This window comes from Euleptes europaea, chromosome 4 (assembly GCF_029931775.1).
Source record: "Euleptes europaea isolate rEulEur1 chromosome 4, rEulEur1.hap1, whole genome shotgun sequence".
In the NCBI taxonomy this organism is placed as follows: domain Eukaryota; kingdom Metazoa; phylum Chordata; class Lepidosauria; order Squamata; family Sphaerodactylidae; genus Euleptes; species Euleptes europaea.
The window spans coordinates 96,219,361-96,233,696 of NC_079315.1; the positions used below are offsets into that span (position 1 = coordinate 96,219,361).

General features: G+C 47.6%; 1 protein-coding gene across 3 annotated transcripts in view; it reads left to right on the top strand.

Annotated features, from left to right (window-relative positions):
- PDE4D (phosphodiesterase 4D) overlaps positions 1 to 14,336 on the top strand; it is a 687,791-nt gene that overhangs the window by 299,934 nt on the left and 373,521 nt on the right. Inside the window, exon 1 of one of the 3 annotated variants that reach the window (XM_056847948.1) lies at positions 12,287 to 12,403. The exons of the other annotated variants lie outside the window; for them this stretch is intronic. Coding sequence (XP_056703926.1) covers positions 12,351 to 12,403 — 53 coding nt within the window. The 5' untranslated portion in view covers positions 12,287 to 12,350. Of the gene's footprint in view, positions 1 to 12,286; positions 12,404 to 14,336 lie in introns of those variants that run through there. 3 annotated transcript variants of the gene reach the window in all.

Here is a 14,336-nt window from a genome sequence, read left to right on the forward strand (position 1 = left end):
GCCAGGACATTATTTTGCTCCTTATTAATTTCCATTTAATCTGTTTTTATTGTTGCCCTTTCATTATCCCTTGCATTTTATGTACTTTTAATCTAACTTAAGAATGTAATGGCCTCGGCCATGTGCAATAAATTTTTATTACTACTGCTACTTCGGAGCTCAATTAGAAGTCATTGGAGTTTTGGCCATCTTGGAGAGAGACAGAGAGCGAGTGAGCAAGTGGGCAGTCTTAAAGTTTATTTGTTTGTTTAACTTTGTTTATACTCCACCTTTCTCCCCAATGGGAAACCAAAGCAGCCTACATTGTCCTTCTCTCTTCCATGTTATCCTCACAACAACCCTGTGAGGTAGGTTAGGCGCAGAGTCTGTGACTGGCTCAAGGCCACCCAGCAAGCTTCCTTGGAAAAGTGGAGATTCAAACCTGGATTTCCCAGATCCTGGTCCAGCACTCTAACCACTGCACCACACTGGCTCACAGTTTAGTAGATGGCTATGTTTTTCTTTTTCTTTTAAAGTTACACAACCTTTGCTTTGAGACTAAGCATTAAATAATTTTGTATATCATGTTTTCTTTGAGATTGCGGTTTCGTGACACACATATGAACACACATGAAGCTGCCTTATCAGATCCTCGGTCCATCAAAGTCAGTACTGCCTACTCAGACCGGCAGCAGCTCTCTAGGGTCTCAGGCGGAGGTTTCACATCACCTACTTGCCTAGTCCCTTTAACTGGAGATGCCGGGGATTGAACCTGGGACCTTCTGTAGGCCAAGCAGAGGCTCTACCAGTGAGCCACAGCCCTCCCAATTCCTGAAACATTCACTAACCGTGTGTGTGTGTAGGCCAACTACTTCCCCTCTGCAGCAGCCTTGTGGTTTTTATATGAGTTTTGTTTTGCTGTATCAAGCGGTGGCCCAAACGTTGGCGGAAATATGCTGGTGTGCCGCCAACCATTCCTAGACTCCAGTGGTGGAGCTTTCCCAATTCCCTTTCTTGCTGTGGCCTACTGAATTTCATTCCTGGAGGTCACCTGAGTATCTCAGGTGGCAAAGGTCGGTGTGGGGGGGTCTGCAGTATGTATCACTGCCCCCTCTTCCACAAATGGAAATACTGTTCCATTGGAGGAACTGCATGGTTGGATACGTCCCAGTTATCCTCTGCGCACTCAAAGCAGGCAAGAATTTTACGTCCCTTCTGCTAGATTTAATGTAAACTGTGTCTGCTTGAACATTTTCCACTGAGAGAGAAAAGAGGGTGGATTGGAATGCAGCCGTTGATATGATTTCATTTATTCAAAATACTGGAGTAAAAACTTCTTGGAACAGTTTGTTTCTAGCTTTTACCATTATGTTTAGCTATCATTTTATTTCTCCCAGATCTGCTCTGCTTATTTTATATTTCCTTTGTAACTAAACTTTCCTTCGTATTTTATTTCTTTATGAGATGTTTTAAGATGTTTCTTTACAACATGTTTCTGCCATAGCACTCAAGGTGAGTCAGAACAATCAAAATACAGGACAGCCGCAATAAATCCGACAATGAAACATGTTCATGGACAATCATGGACAAGGATAGGGGGCAAAAAATAGTATCAGGGGCCACTTCATTTTTGGGGGGTCCTATTCCCTTCCTGCCCCAGCCACAATAAATCAGGCACAGCTGATGTCAGTACGTCTTTAATGGAAGAAGCTGAACTTGTTAGAGAGCCCAACAGCCTGACTGGAGGAAAAAAAATGCTTATAGCTTTCGCAGTGATTGTTCCTGTTTCCCCCTATACACAAGCCTGGTCTCCAGTTCAGCTCTGGCTGAGGGTCTCTTCCAGATTCTCTCAGTTGCCCCCTTTGTCAGTATGGTGTAATGGTTAAGAGGGGCGAACTCTAATGTGGGAAAACCAGTTTCGATCCCCCACTCCTCCACATGAAGCCTGCTGGGTCACCTTGAGCCAGTCACGGTTCTCTCAGAACTCTATCAGCTAGGGTTGCCAGGACCTACCTGTCTACCGGCTGGGGATTGGGGTGGGGAGTATGGTTACCGGATCCAGGTTGGGAAACTCCTGGAGATTTGGGGATGGAGCCTGGGGAGGACAGGGACCTAAGTGGGGTACAATACCATAGAATCCACTCTCCAAAGCATCTGTTTTCTCCATGGGAACTGATCTCTGTAGTCTGGAGATGAGCTGTAATTCTGGGGGATCCCCAGATCTTCCCTGGAGGCTGGCATTCCTACTCTCAGTCCCACCTACCTCACAAGGTGCCTGTTGTGGGGAGATGAAGAAGAAGAGTTGGTTTTTATATGCTGACTTTCTCTACCACTTAAGGAAGAATCAGACCGGCTCATAATCACCTTCCCCTCCTCACAACAGACACCCTGTAAGGTAGGTGGGGCTGAGAGAGCTCTGTCAGAGCTGTGACTAGCCCACGGTCACCCAGCTGGCTTCATGTGTAGGAGTGGGGAAACAAACCCAGTTCACCAGATTAGCCTCCGCTGCTCATGTGGAGGAGTGGGGAATCAAACCTAGTTCTCCAGATCAGAGTCCATCGCTCCATGGAAGAGGAAGGAAAGTGATTGTAAGCCACATTGAAACTCCTTACAGTAGAGAAAAAGCAGGGTAGAAAAAACCAACTCTCCTCCTCCTCCTCTTCCTCCTCCTCCATGGGGTTAGGCTCCAATGGAATTCCCCTCTATGCGCCCCGTGTTGCAGCCAATGGCTCTCTCTTCCATGAGGCCAGGGAAGCCTTAACCCTTGCCCCTGGAGGATGTCAGGCTTCCAAGCTCTGCCATGCCGCCCTCCTTCCAGGGTTCTTGCCAGGTTGGTCCTCTTGCCAACTGGCCTTTCCCTCACCTTCCCCCACTTCTCTTCTGCCTTTCGCTGCAGCTTCCCAGGCAAGCCCTTGGTGTCTGAGAAGATCGGTGGTCATGAGAAGGTCTTTCTCTTGCTCCCCGGTGACTGATCTCTTCTGGCTGCCCTCTCTGCAGCTGAGCTGCTGCTCTACCTGACGGTCATTTTTAAAAAAACTCGTCTCTCCCCTTAGGCTTGGAGTGCAGCAGGGAGGAAATAGCACAGTTGTACCCTTTCCTGTACTTCTGGTTTACTAGTGCATCATGCCTGCAGGAAACAGTACCTGGGTGAAAAAAGACGTACACCGCAATGAGCGCATTTGCTTTTTTGCGCCGTGCCCTGTGTGCTGGCCCTGCTAATCCCTTGGCTTGCTGTTGGGTTAGTGCCAGGATCCACACAATCTCCCTGGGGCTAGTAGTGGTGAAGAGAACTTGAGTCAGCCAAAAACATCCTCCATCTGGGAGCTCCCTGAGAGATTACACCAGTTGCAGTGAGGAATCAGGTGAATACAAGTCAACAACGTGTTGCCGTGGCACGGAAGAATAACAAAGGCATGCGCTTCTCATTGCGGGAAGCAGCAATGCCAACCTGAGCTACTGGACTCAAATCTAACTGTTCTACCACAGACCAGACCAGCTACCCCCTGAAGCTATCCATAATATATAAAGATGTGCTTTAAAACCAGGTGGTCCTGTCACGTTAAAATGGGATCTACATTTGATTTCCAATGTTACAAGGTTCTGTGCTCCAGGTTGTTTCAGGCTTGTTGTATAAAGGGTGTCGGTCCTTTGTTTTGTCCTGATGAAAGTCAGTCCCACCACCATCAAACTGAGACTAGAGCCACAGGAAAGAAAAGGATCCTTCCTCCACTTCTACTCTGTGACACCCCCCCTTTGCAATCTGCCCACTTGCAGAAATCTGCCCACAGGGGGAGCAGCTGAGGTAGGTTGCTGGGGGAACCGGCTTCCACCCTCCTTCCAGCAGTTTCTCCCCTGTAACTTGCATCTTCTTGACACTGCTCTGCAGCAGAAGACAGTGGACAGAGTTCGTCTTGGCTGCAGAATATCTGATTCCTGCCAGAACATCTGCTCTCTTTGTGTGTTATATGTCTAGAGCAAGCTGGATTTAGTGGCATCCAGGGAAGGGTTGCTTCATAAGACCAGTTTGAAATCATTGTTGACATGATGAAGTTAACCCGAACTTTACTTCTCCTCATGGGTATTGTTAAGGAATTACATTAGGGGAAAGAGTAAATGCTTGAGGAAGAGAAGGATGGTGTCCGCTGACCCCAGCCTCACCCCCTGCTCACATTTAGCGTAACTGGGGAACAGAACAGTATTTGCAGTCAATAATTTCGACCTATGCAAGGTTCCCGATTCTGCATATATGTATATGCATGCCTGCTCTGTGCTGCAAGCACACCAGTGGGGATAATCAAGCTCCCCCTCCTTCACCGTGAATTATCGTATGCAAGCAGACTGTTATTTCAAAGTGTTTCCAAACCATGAGCCCAGCATATTTTTGTGCAGATGACTTTTAGAAGACATGTTGACTGTGACCCCCATCACAATTTCGCACTTTATTATATTTTCTAAGGCAGGGATATTGACCATCGGACATCCCAGCGACAAGCTCTGCCACTGACACCCGTATGTTCATTGGAAAGCCTGTGCATAGCCTGTGTGCATACAGACTTTCATGGTTGTTTGGAAACATTCCCCGCCCCCTCCATCTTGATAGGCTTTCTTAAAGCATTCTAGCAAATGCACAGTTTGGGTCAGAGCTTGTTTCCTCAATCCTTCCCAGTCCAGACTCATATTCACCCCCCTCCCCTGAAAATAAGAAGCCCCATGGCGCAGATGGTAAGCTGCAGTACTGCAGTCCAAGCTCTGCTCACGACCTGAGTTCGATCCCGACAGAAGTTGGTTCAGGAAGCCGGCTCAAGGTTGACTTAGCCTTCCAGCCTTCCAAGGTCGGTAAAATGAGTACCCAGCTTGCTGGGGGCAAAGGGAAGATGACTGGGGAAGGCACTGGCAAACCACCCCGAAAACAAAGTCTGCCTAGTAAACATTGGGATGTGACATCACCCCATGAGTCAGGAATGACCGGTGCTTGCACAGGGGACCTTTACCTTTACTTTTACCCCTGAAAATGGCTACTAAAGGACCACACAATAGGTTCTCTATGTCAAAAATGTGAGTAAGCCTCAAGGGTGCTGTCTCTCTCAAGATTGTCCTCAATATGTTTGGTTGGATTCAGGAACTAGGAAATGTGAATAAGGAACTGGGAGCTAGGAAAGAATTGGGAACTGGGAACCAACTTCAGCTTCCCTCTTCCTTTCAGAGACTGTACAACATTTCTTTTGTGTGTGACAAAAGAGGTAGACACTGCTGTTATACTGCCAAGGCAGATACCTGGCTTGAAGATGAAAAGCAAATGAATTTGGCAAATGATAAGCTTTTTGTCTTTGATTTCAGTGTGCCCTCACATCAGTACATGATGTTTTTGTACAGCTCGGGAAACATATCTCAAATCACAACCACCAAAACCTTTTGTGTTTGCAACTCCATCTTGGTTTCCTACCACAAAAATTTGCCCGAAATCTTAAAGGATGGAGAAAGTTTGCAGATGTAATGTGAGGCTAAAATTGCCTTTGAGTTTCTCTTTTGCTATGTATGTGAATGACTGATTTGCACTAATGTAGAATGCTTGTTACCTGAATGAATGTTCTGACCAGTGTCAGCTTTACATTTTTGTAACAGAACTGATTGAACTGAGCCATATTTAGTTCGGAGACGTTGTCCTCTCTACATATTTGCCTACATGATAAGCATAATGTGGAAAATACATGGTATCCATTTTAATATTTAGCATCTGTATGTGCAGAGGAAGGCACTGTCAAACCACGTCTGTTAGTCTCTTGCCATGAAAACCCCAAAAGGGGTCGCCATAACTCGGCTGCAACTTGACGGCACTGTCACCGTGGACTGCCAAAAAACCAAATCTGTGGGTTATAGATTAAATCAAGCCTGAACTGACCCTAGAAGCTAAAATGACTAAACTGAGGCTATCGTATTTTGGTCACATTATGAGAAGACAAGAGTCACTGGAAAAGACAGTAATGCTAGGAAAAGTTGAGGACAGCAGGAAAAGAGGAAGACCCAACAAGAGATGGATTGACTCAATAAAAAAAGCCACAGCCCTCAATTTGCAAGATCTGAGCAAGGCTGTCAAAGATAGGACATTTTGGAGGACTTTGATTCATAGGGTCGCCATGAGTCAGAAGCGACTTGACGGCACTTAACACATACACACACACACACATGTAGACACACATTTTTTAAAAAACAAATTGTGCAGTAGAAAGTACCTGAACTCAAACAGATGCAAAAAAACAAAAACAGACTCAGGCTTTGTCACCACTGTTCCTTAGACTGAAGCAAGGATTACAGGTAGAGTATCCCGTATCCAGACATCTGATATGCGGATGGATCTGAAAACCAGACCCTTCAAGCTGGCATGCAGACAAATCTGTGCTGCCTTCTTTCAGTGTTTCCTCTTACCTAAAAATAAAATGAAATACAGTGTACGCTGCATCACAGGTGGAGACTGAAAGACTGCCATTGTCAGTTTGTTTGTTGTTGCTCTTGTTTAACAGCTGATACAGGTATTCTGGTGAGATAGTTAAACCTGTGCTTTCTGATGTTTCAATGTACACAAAATTATTAAAAATACTGTTTACAATTAAATTCAGGCTATGTGTATACAGTGTGTGTAAAATATAAATTAATTTGGGTCCCATCCCCAAAATATCTCATTATGTATATGCAAAAATTCCAAAACATTCCAATATACTGAAAGATCCAAAATACGGACCACTTCTGGTCCCAAGCAGTCCGGATAAGGGATACTCAGCCTGTATTTACCGGTAGTTTGTTTATGCTGCAGTAGTAAAAACGCTTTCCTCAGAGTGAAATGGGAATTACTTTAAAGTAGACCAGTTTAGGATTGCTCCCTTAGCTGAGTATTTCATTTAATGCATTATATTTAGTTGCATTATTTAGCTGATGAAAGAATGTAACATCTGCTTAAGTAGGAAAGATGGATCTATTAGATGCTGACTGTTAACCATAGCACTGCCTTCTTGGCTCATAGCTGCAGCATCATAGAAGTTGCCATTGTTGTTGTTGTTGTTGTTGTTGTTGTTGTTAATTAGATTTATATCCTGCCCTATCCTAGCCATGACCGGGCTCAGGGTGGGTCACATCAATACATACCATAAAACAATAAAACATTCTATTTGTACTGTATTAATTAAAACCATCAATTCTGTTATAATCCAATTAAAACAAAATCAAAAATCAGATAGCGCACAAGTTTGACATACAGGGCCTCAGCCGACTCGAGAGGAGCAGCCAGGCTCCCCAATTAAATGGTGGGAAGTATAGAGAAGGGGAAGGTAGGGAAGCCAGCTCTGGTGGAAAACCGTTGCTGCCCTCAACCATAGGCCTGGTGGAACATCTCGGTCTTACCACATGGTTCCATATGGTTGTGTGTGAATTATGCAACCCCTTGGGTGGATCTCATTGCAAGGGCTTCCCACACGATTGGCCACATGGTTATATTATTCACACAGAGGCTGCGGTCGTGTGGGACCACACCATGGGGCAGTGATTCCCACATGGTTATATTATTCACACAGAGGCTGCGGTCGTGTGGGACCACACCATGGGGCAGTGATTCCCATGCCACCACAGCTGTGCATGAAGGAAGTACAACTGAGTCTGACCTCTGAAAGAATCTGATCTCTGAGGGAAAACAGACATGACCTCAGGTGGTATGAACTGTATGATCTCAGGCTATTTCCTACCTTTCCTACGATGATGAATTGATTGCCACAAATGATCATTCTTTTCCATTTCACTTCAGATGCATTTTGCAATTAATTGTGTGTGGCGAACGGATCATGCTGGAGCATTTTTTTTTTTTTTTGTAAATATTGCTTATGTGGGAGAGTTTCCAGTAAAGTTTTATGAACTGGCAGTTTACACAAGCAAGTTTTGGTGATCTCTTAAAGGGAATGTCTGGAGACATCCGTTTTGCAAAAAAATGAAAGGTAGAGCTAGAAGGTGAGATCGAAGGACGATGTTGACTGCAGGCCGAGCAGGAAACTGTGGCCCAAGTGCTTGAAGTTAACACACCTGATCCAAAGTGGTGGTGGAAAGCGGCATCAAGTCACAGCCACCTTATGGTGACCCTATAAGGTTTTCAAAGCAAGAGATGGACATATGTAGTTTGCCAATGCCTGTCTCTGCATAGCAGCCCTGGACTTCCTTGGTGGTCTCCCATCCAAGTACTAATCAGGGCTGACCTTGCTTAGCTTCTGAGATCTGGAGAGATAAGGCTAGCCTGGGCCGTCCAGATCAAGTGCCTCTTGGAAAAGCAGAAGATGGTCCTGGTCCTACCGATGCTCACCTTGTATTTCTGTGCTGCATCCCACACTGTTCCTGAGAGTTTCTTAGCCCTTGGGTTTGTAGGAGGTCTTGAATTGGTATCCTGAAGGATATTGGTTGTGTGTGTGTTGTGTGTTAAGTGCCATCAAGTCGCATCCGACTCATGGCGATCCTAGGAATCAATGTCCTCCAAAATGTCCTATCTTTGACAGCCTTATTGTCGAAGGCTTTCACGGTCAGAGTTCATTGGTTCTTGTAGGTTATCCGGGCTGTGTGACCGTGGTCTTGGTTTTTTCTTTCCTGATGTTTCGCCAGCAGCCGTGGCCTGCCACAGCTGCTGGCAAAACATCAGGAAAGAAAAAACCAAGACCTTGGTCACACAGCCCGGATGACCTACAAGAACCGATTTGACAGCCTTGCTCAGATCTTGCAAATTGAGGGCTGTGGCTTCCTTTATTGAGTCAATTCATCTCTTGTTGTGTCTTCCTCTTGTTGGTTGTAGATTTAGGGAATTAAGGAGGGAATTAGAGTATGGCCAGCCAAGGAAGTCTCCTTAGTAGACTGGAGAGCTTCCTGGACCAATGGGACAGGTGATACTTTCAGATCTTTATAATGGTTCCAGGTCAGGGTTGCTCAGTGATCTCAGCAACTAAGACTCTTGGTTCAAGAACAATCCTAACTAGAGTTACCTCCTTTAAAGTTCATGGTCTCAGAAGGGTGTCACTATGTTTAGGGTTGCATTGGTCTTCACCTTGATTTTTGCCCTGTTCTGTATCCGGCTATCACGAGGGGCAAACGGTTCCTTCTATGTACAGCTCCTGACACACAGCTGCTTTGGGGCGATTTCAGCATTTAAATTACCCCAAAAAAGAAAGAGATTATTTGTGTCGCATCCGTGGTGTGCAAGACACTCTACAGCAAGATGAGTCATAGCCTTTAGGAACAGAATGGGGAGATATTGCAGGCAGCAAAGGAAGGGTTATACTGAGGGCTTTTCAATTCTACAAGGTTTTGTTTGTTTCCTTTGGGGCTGCCTTCCCAGGGGTGGCTTTTGCTGGCCTGTTGCAGGCATCTTTTTTTTTCTTATAAGTATTTTTTCCTGTTTTGGGCAGAAGCCCTGAGGCAGTGTGCTCGAGTAAGGTCGTTGCTCTGCCTCCTGTAATAACCACAAGGATCCTTCATTCTGTTTCCCGATGCTCATAAATTATCAATGGTTCCTACTGGTTTCCCTGTGACGTACTGAAGGGAAGGGGAGGGGGAGAAGGGAACTTTGAGCAGTGTGACTTGCATGAAATCGACACCTTGCCACACCCCCTTCTACCTTTGAGATGCACAAAGCGCTGGATCGACCGGAGGGGGGGTGGCGTGCGCGAAAGGTGGGGGGAGACGCGGGTCTGCCGGCCAATAGGAAGCCGCCGCTTTGTTCGCCAGCTCGCAACAAAGGCGAGTTTGATCCCCCCCATATCCGATTAGCCTCCAACTAGTTTACTATCCGATCCCGGTTCCAGACTGACAGCATTGCTGGGGCTCGTTCGAGGGGTTGCGGAGAGCAGCTCCTCGACCGAGCGGCAGGAGAGCCCTCCTGAAAGGAGACGAGGCAGCCTCGCCGGGCTGGCCTCGCCGATTGCATCTCTTATCTGGGGACACGCCTTAGTCAAGAATCTGATCGAGCCGGCCGTTTATGGGCGGGTTATTCCTGGAGATGACTTTCACGGCCCAGGATTTCCTGCCCCGAACGTCTTGAGCATTCCCCGGCAGGCTGGCGCTTCCAGCAATGCAAAACCGCGCTCCTTTCTCTCTGTGCCTTTGGTTGAAAACGCGTGGTCGCTTTATCCTCCTTTAATCCCTCTTTTAGCCAGGATCGTACGCACATTCAGTGAAACGCATGCATTCGATCCCGGCTGAATCCTGGCTGAAACAGGGATTAAAGGAGGATAAAGTGACCATGCGTTTTCGCCCATAGATGCACAGGAGGTTCGGCCTTGGATTTGCCGCTCTCTAGATGCACGTTTCCCCCCATCTAAATTCTCCAAACTCAACAATAAGCCCCCCATGCACAGTTTGGAGAACTCGGATGGGGGAAACTGTGCATCTAGAGAGCGGCAATTCCAAGGCGAGACCTCCCATGCATAAGTGGCCTCTGTGTGAAAACCCAGAAGGTTGACATTGGGTGAAAACGCACGGTCGCTTTATTCTCCTTTAATCCCTTTTTTAGCCAGGATCGAATGCACATTAGACGAAACCCATGCATGCGATCCTGGCTGAATCCTGGCTGAAACAGGGATTAAAGCGACCATGCGTTTTCGCCCATTGTGGTTAAAGCGCCTATCGACCCGCCGCGCAATAAATGCCGCGGAGATATTTTTGCATCTTATAAATGTGTGTGTGGGGGGGGGGGTTGGTGGGTGCCCGGTGCATATATGTCTCTGGCCATTTGTGCACGGGAAGTTTTGCCTTGGATTTGCTGCTCTGTAGATGACCATTCCCCCCATCCAAATTCTCCGGCCTCTGCATGGGGCTTATTGTTGAGCCGGGAGTATTCGGCTGGGCGTCTAGAGAGCGGCCGATCCAAGGCCAAACCTCCCGTGCGTAAATGGCTCCAGGCGCTTTGCCCTCGTTCCCGACAGACAAGCGGAGCCTTTCGGGGCATTGGCTGGTTCACCCCCCCCCCACACACACACACACACCCGGTCCCCGCCCCCTTGAACCGAGAGCCGCTCTCCCCTCCGCCTGGCCGTCCGCGGGAGAAGCCCCCGAGGAGCCTCCGGGCCTGCGGGGGGGAACCCACCTAGAGGGGCCCCCTGGACGCGAGCACGTCCTCTCCCGCAGCCCGGAGCCGCTCTCTGCAGCGAGTGGCCCCAGCCGGCTGCGAGGGGAGGAGGGAGGGAGGGAGGGAGGGAGGCAGGGGGGGCCAGGCTTGCAAGGGGGTTGCTGGCCACCGCCGCCCTCGCAGGAGGCGAGCCAGGAGCCGGCCGCCCTCTCCCTCCCTCCCTCTCTCTCTCTGCAGTGCCGTCGGGCGGGCAGGGGAAACTTCCCCGGGACCTGGCCGGGCCGTAGGGGGTCGGGACGAAAGGAAGAGCCGGGGGGGCGTCGGGGGGGGGGGATCCTTCGATTGCGCAGGACTGGGGAATAAGCCGGCTCTCTTCGGGGCGGGCGCCTGGCCGCTGGGGCCGAACCGGGCTGCTCGGCGGCGGCTTCCCGCGCGGTCCCCGGCGCGCTTACTCCGGAGTAAGCCCCCGTGATTCGCATGGGACTTCCTCCCCCAGGAAGCCCGCGCGGCTGGCGGCGTAGATCGTCTCCTTAAGGGAGAGGGGCTGCTTTGTGTTGGGGGCTGGACAGCGGCGGTGAATTGGAGCATGGGGACCTCTGGGCCCGGCCCGACGGGGGGGTCCTCTTGGAGGCAGAGGCAGGACAAAGCATCCTCCCTCGAGGGGCTCTTCCAGGTGGGAGCGAAGCAGGAGGAGGAGGCATTTCCAGACGAAAAGTTTGCGTTGTTTGTAACGGACTGACCTCCCTTCGGTCCCTCCTTTCGAGAGAAGGAACCCGCATCAGAGCCGCCGCTGATGAATATGTGTCTGAGAAGGAAGAAAAAGCAATACTTGTTTCTAACGGACAGCATGGCAAAACCATTGGAAGTTTTGCATTTCCTCTTGAAAACTGATCTAGCCCGGCTGACCAGAAACTCTCTTTTGACTAAGCTTTCCTTACTCTCTAAAATGCTGCAGAGGATGATGCTTTAATTTATACCTGGGGGGGATTTCTCAAAGGGGGGAACAGTTGCCTTCATTTTAGGATAACTTGTTTAATGTAGCTGATTAGTTTGAGGATCGGACACAAAACGGACCAGCGAGTTGGGTGAATGGCTGGACGCATAGCTAGAAAACCTTCTGGAAATTTTGTCCTCGGCGCCCGGAGATTCTCACGGATGTGGAATACAATACTTTTCTTGCAATAGCCCTCTGATGCTCTCTGATGCTGCAGTTGTGGCGGAATGTATCTATGAATGCCGGAACAGGTTCAGCTTTCAGACAAGGGAAAGACTGAGGCTTGAAAGAACCATGAACATGATGCACGTGAATAATTTCCCATTCAGGAGGCATTCGTGGATATGGTGAGTAACTCTTGTACACTTTGGGATGGAAGATGTACTCGTGCTTGTTCGCAATGAATGCACGGTGACAACTGTGAGGTGGCTGATTGGATCTCACAAAGTGATAATGGTGTGCGTGAAAACCTGTAACCAAGCCATGCGTAACACACAAATCCCACACTGGGGTCCTCATGCAAGTGTTACAACCAGACACCAAAGAAGAATCTGACAGGGAAACATTATATTTTATTACGTCACTAAAAAAAAAAAACAACCATGAAAATATCATTGCCCTCCCTGTTGCCTTGTTGAATTTGGTCTACTTTTGAGGCTATATAACTTGATTAAAAAAAAAAACTCTTTCAAGTTTATTGTGAAGCTCAGTGTTTTAGCCAAGCCTATTTCCACTTTGACTCTGGGGTATTTGTTCAGAAGAGGTGCTTTTCCTGGTTCTCCTAGGCCATTTATGCATGGGAGGTTTTGCCTTGGATTTGCCACTCTCTAGATGCACATTTTTCCCATCTGAATTCTCAAAACTCAATAATAAGCCCCCATGCAGAGTTTTGAGAATTCAGATGGGGAAAATGTGCATCTAGAGAGCGGCAAATCCAAGGCAAAACCTTCCATGCATAGGTGGCCCTAGTAAACAGCTGGCTCTCCCTCCTCCTCCCCTCCCCCTTCCTTCTGCCCCACCCCCTTCTGCTGAGATCTGCACCAGCATAAGAATGATTCTTTCTCTGAGACCTGCACAGCTAGAGTTCCTTTTCTTTTGTCTGCATTGCCACTGAAATATCATCGATGTATTATTAGACATTATTTGCTTATATATATACCCCAAGAGAGAGAGCTCCGTTACACAATCCTGGCAATAAATACTAATATAGCCGTCTTCTATTGTTATATAATAAAATGCTGTTCTTTGTATGGTTGTTAAAACAGTACGCTCTAGAAAACTGAGCAAATTGGCTTGGTCAGAATATGCTTTTCTGAAGGCAAGTCTCTGAAAATCCTAGTCGTTCTTAAGAAGAAAAAAAATCTGTAATTGAATCTTGGCATACCTATGCACCGTCATGGATGGCAACAGTCCATGTTAAATCTTTTGAAATTGGTGCAGAGAGACGACTCTGGCTTGCTTTAACACATCCATTACTAAGATTACAATGGAGTAAGAGAAGGTTTTCCATGTGACCCAATTAATGTAGCGCTTGGTTAAAAGCTTTATGAATTGATGCTTCTGGCCTTGCTGCGCTCTGAAGCAACTCATTAAAGGCAACTTGGGGGCAGCAGCGTCGGGTTGCAACCTCATATATAATTCCAGAACCCCCAAATCCCCTTTCTTCTTCTCTGAATACTTCCATCTTCATCCTAATGCCATTTTTCTCACAAGAGTCTAGTTTTCATCTAAAAGAGAGATTGAGTCATTGAAATAAACATATTTGCAAGTTACCTTCTCCTATATGAGATTTACCTTTTCCTTTTGCCCCTTGGCCAATATGCTATCCAACTTTCTACTTGTGATGATAAAGTCTGGTGATTAATGGGCCATTGAAATGGGGCGTGTGCTTGCATGGGGCTCACTGTAAGCTCCAGGGTGAAGTTTGCAATTGTTGCTCTCTTGTTAGTCATTCATGCATCCTGTAGAAGGCCCCTCCCTCTCCCCACCCCACTGGCCTAGCCTGGGGCAAAGACCCCCACCCCCACAAAGGCTGCACTGGCTTGACAGGAGCATGGATCCCAAACATTCCTGCAGGGAGGCTGAGGGACCACAGCTGGCCTGACCATGAAAGAATACAAAGCAACTGCTTCAGGCAGCTGAGTCCAGAAGGACCAAGGTTTTCCTTCTTCCTATTTCCATCTCTGTGGCCATTTATGCTTGGTAATTGGTAGCAAATTCCAGGCTGAAGTGCCCCGCATATTTTTTTTATTTCTTCACGCTGAACCCGGCACTGCAAAG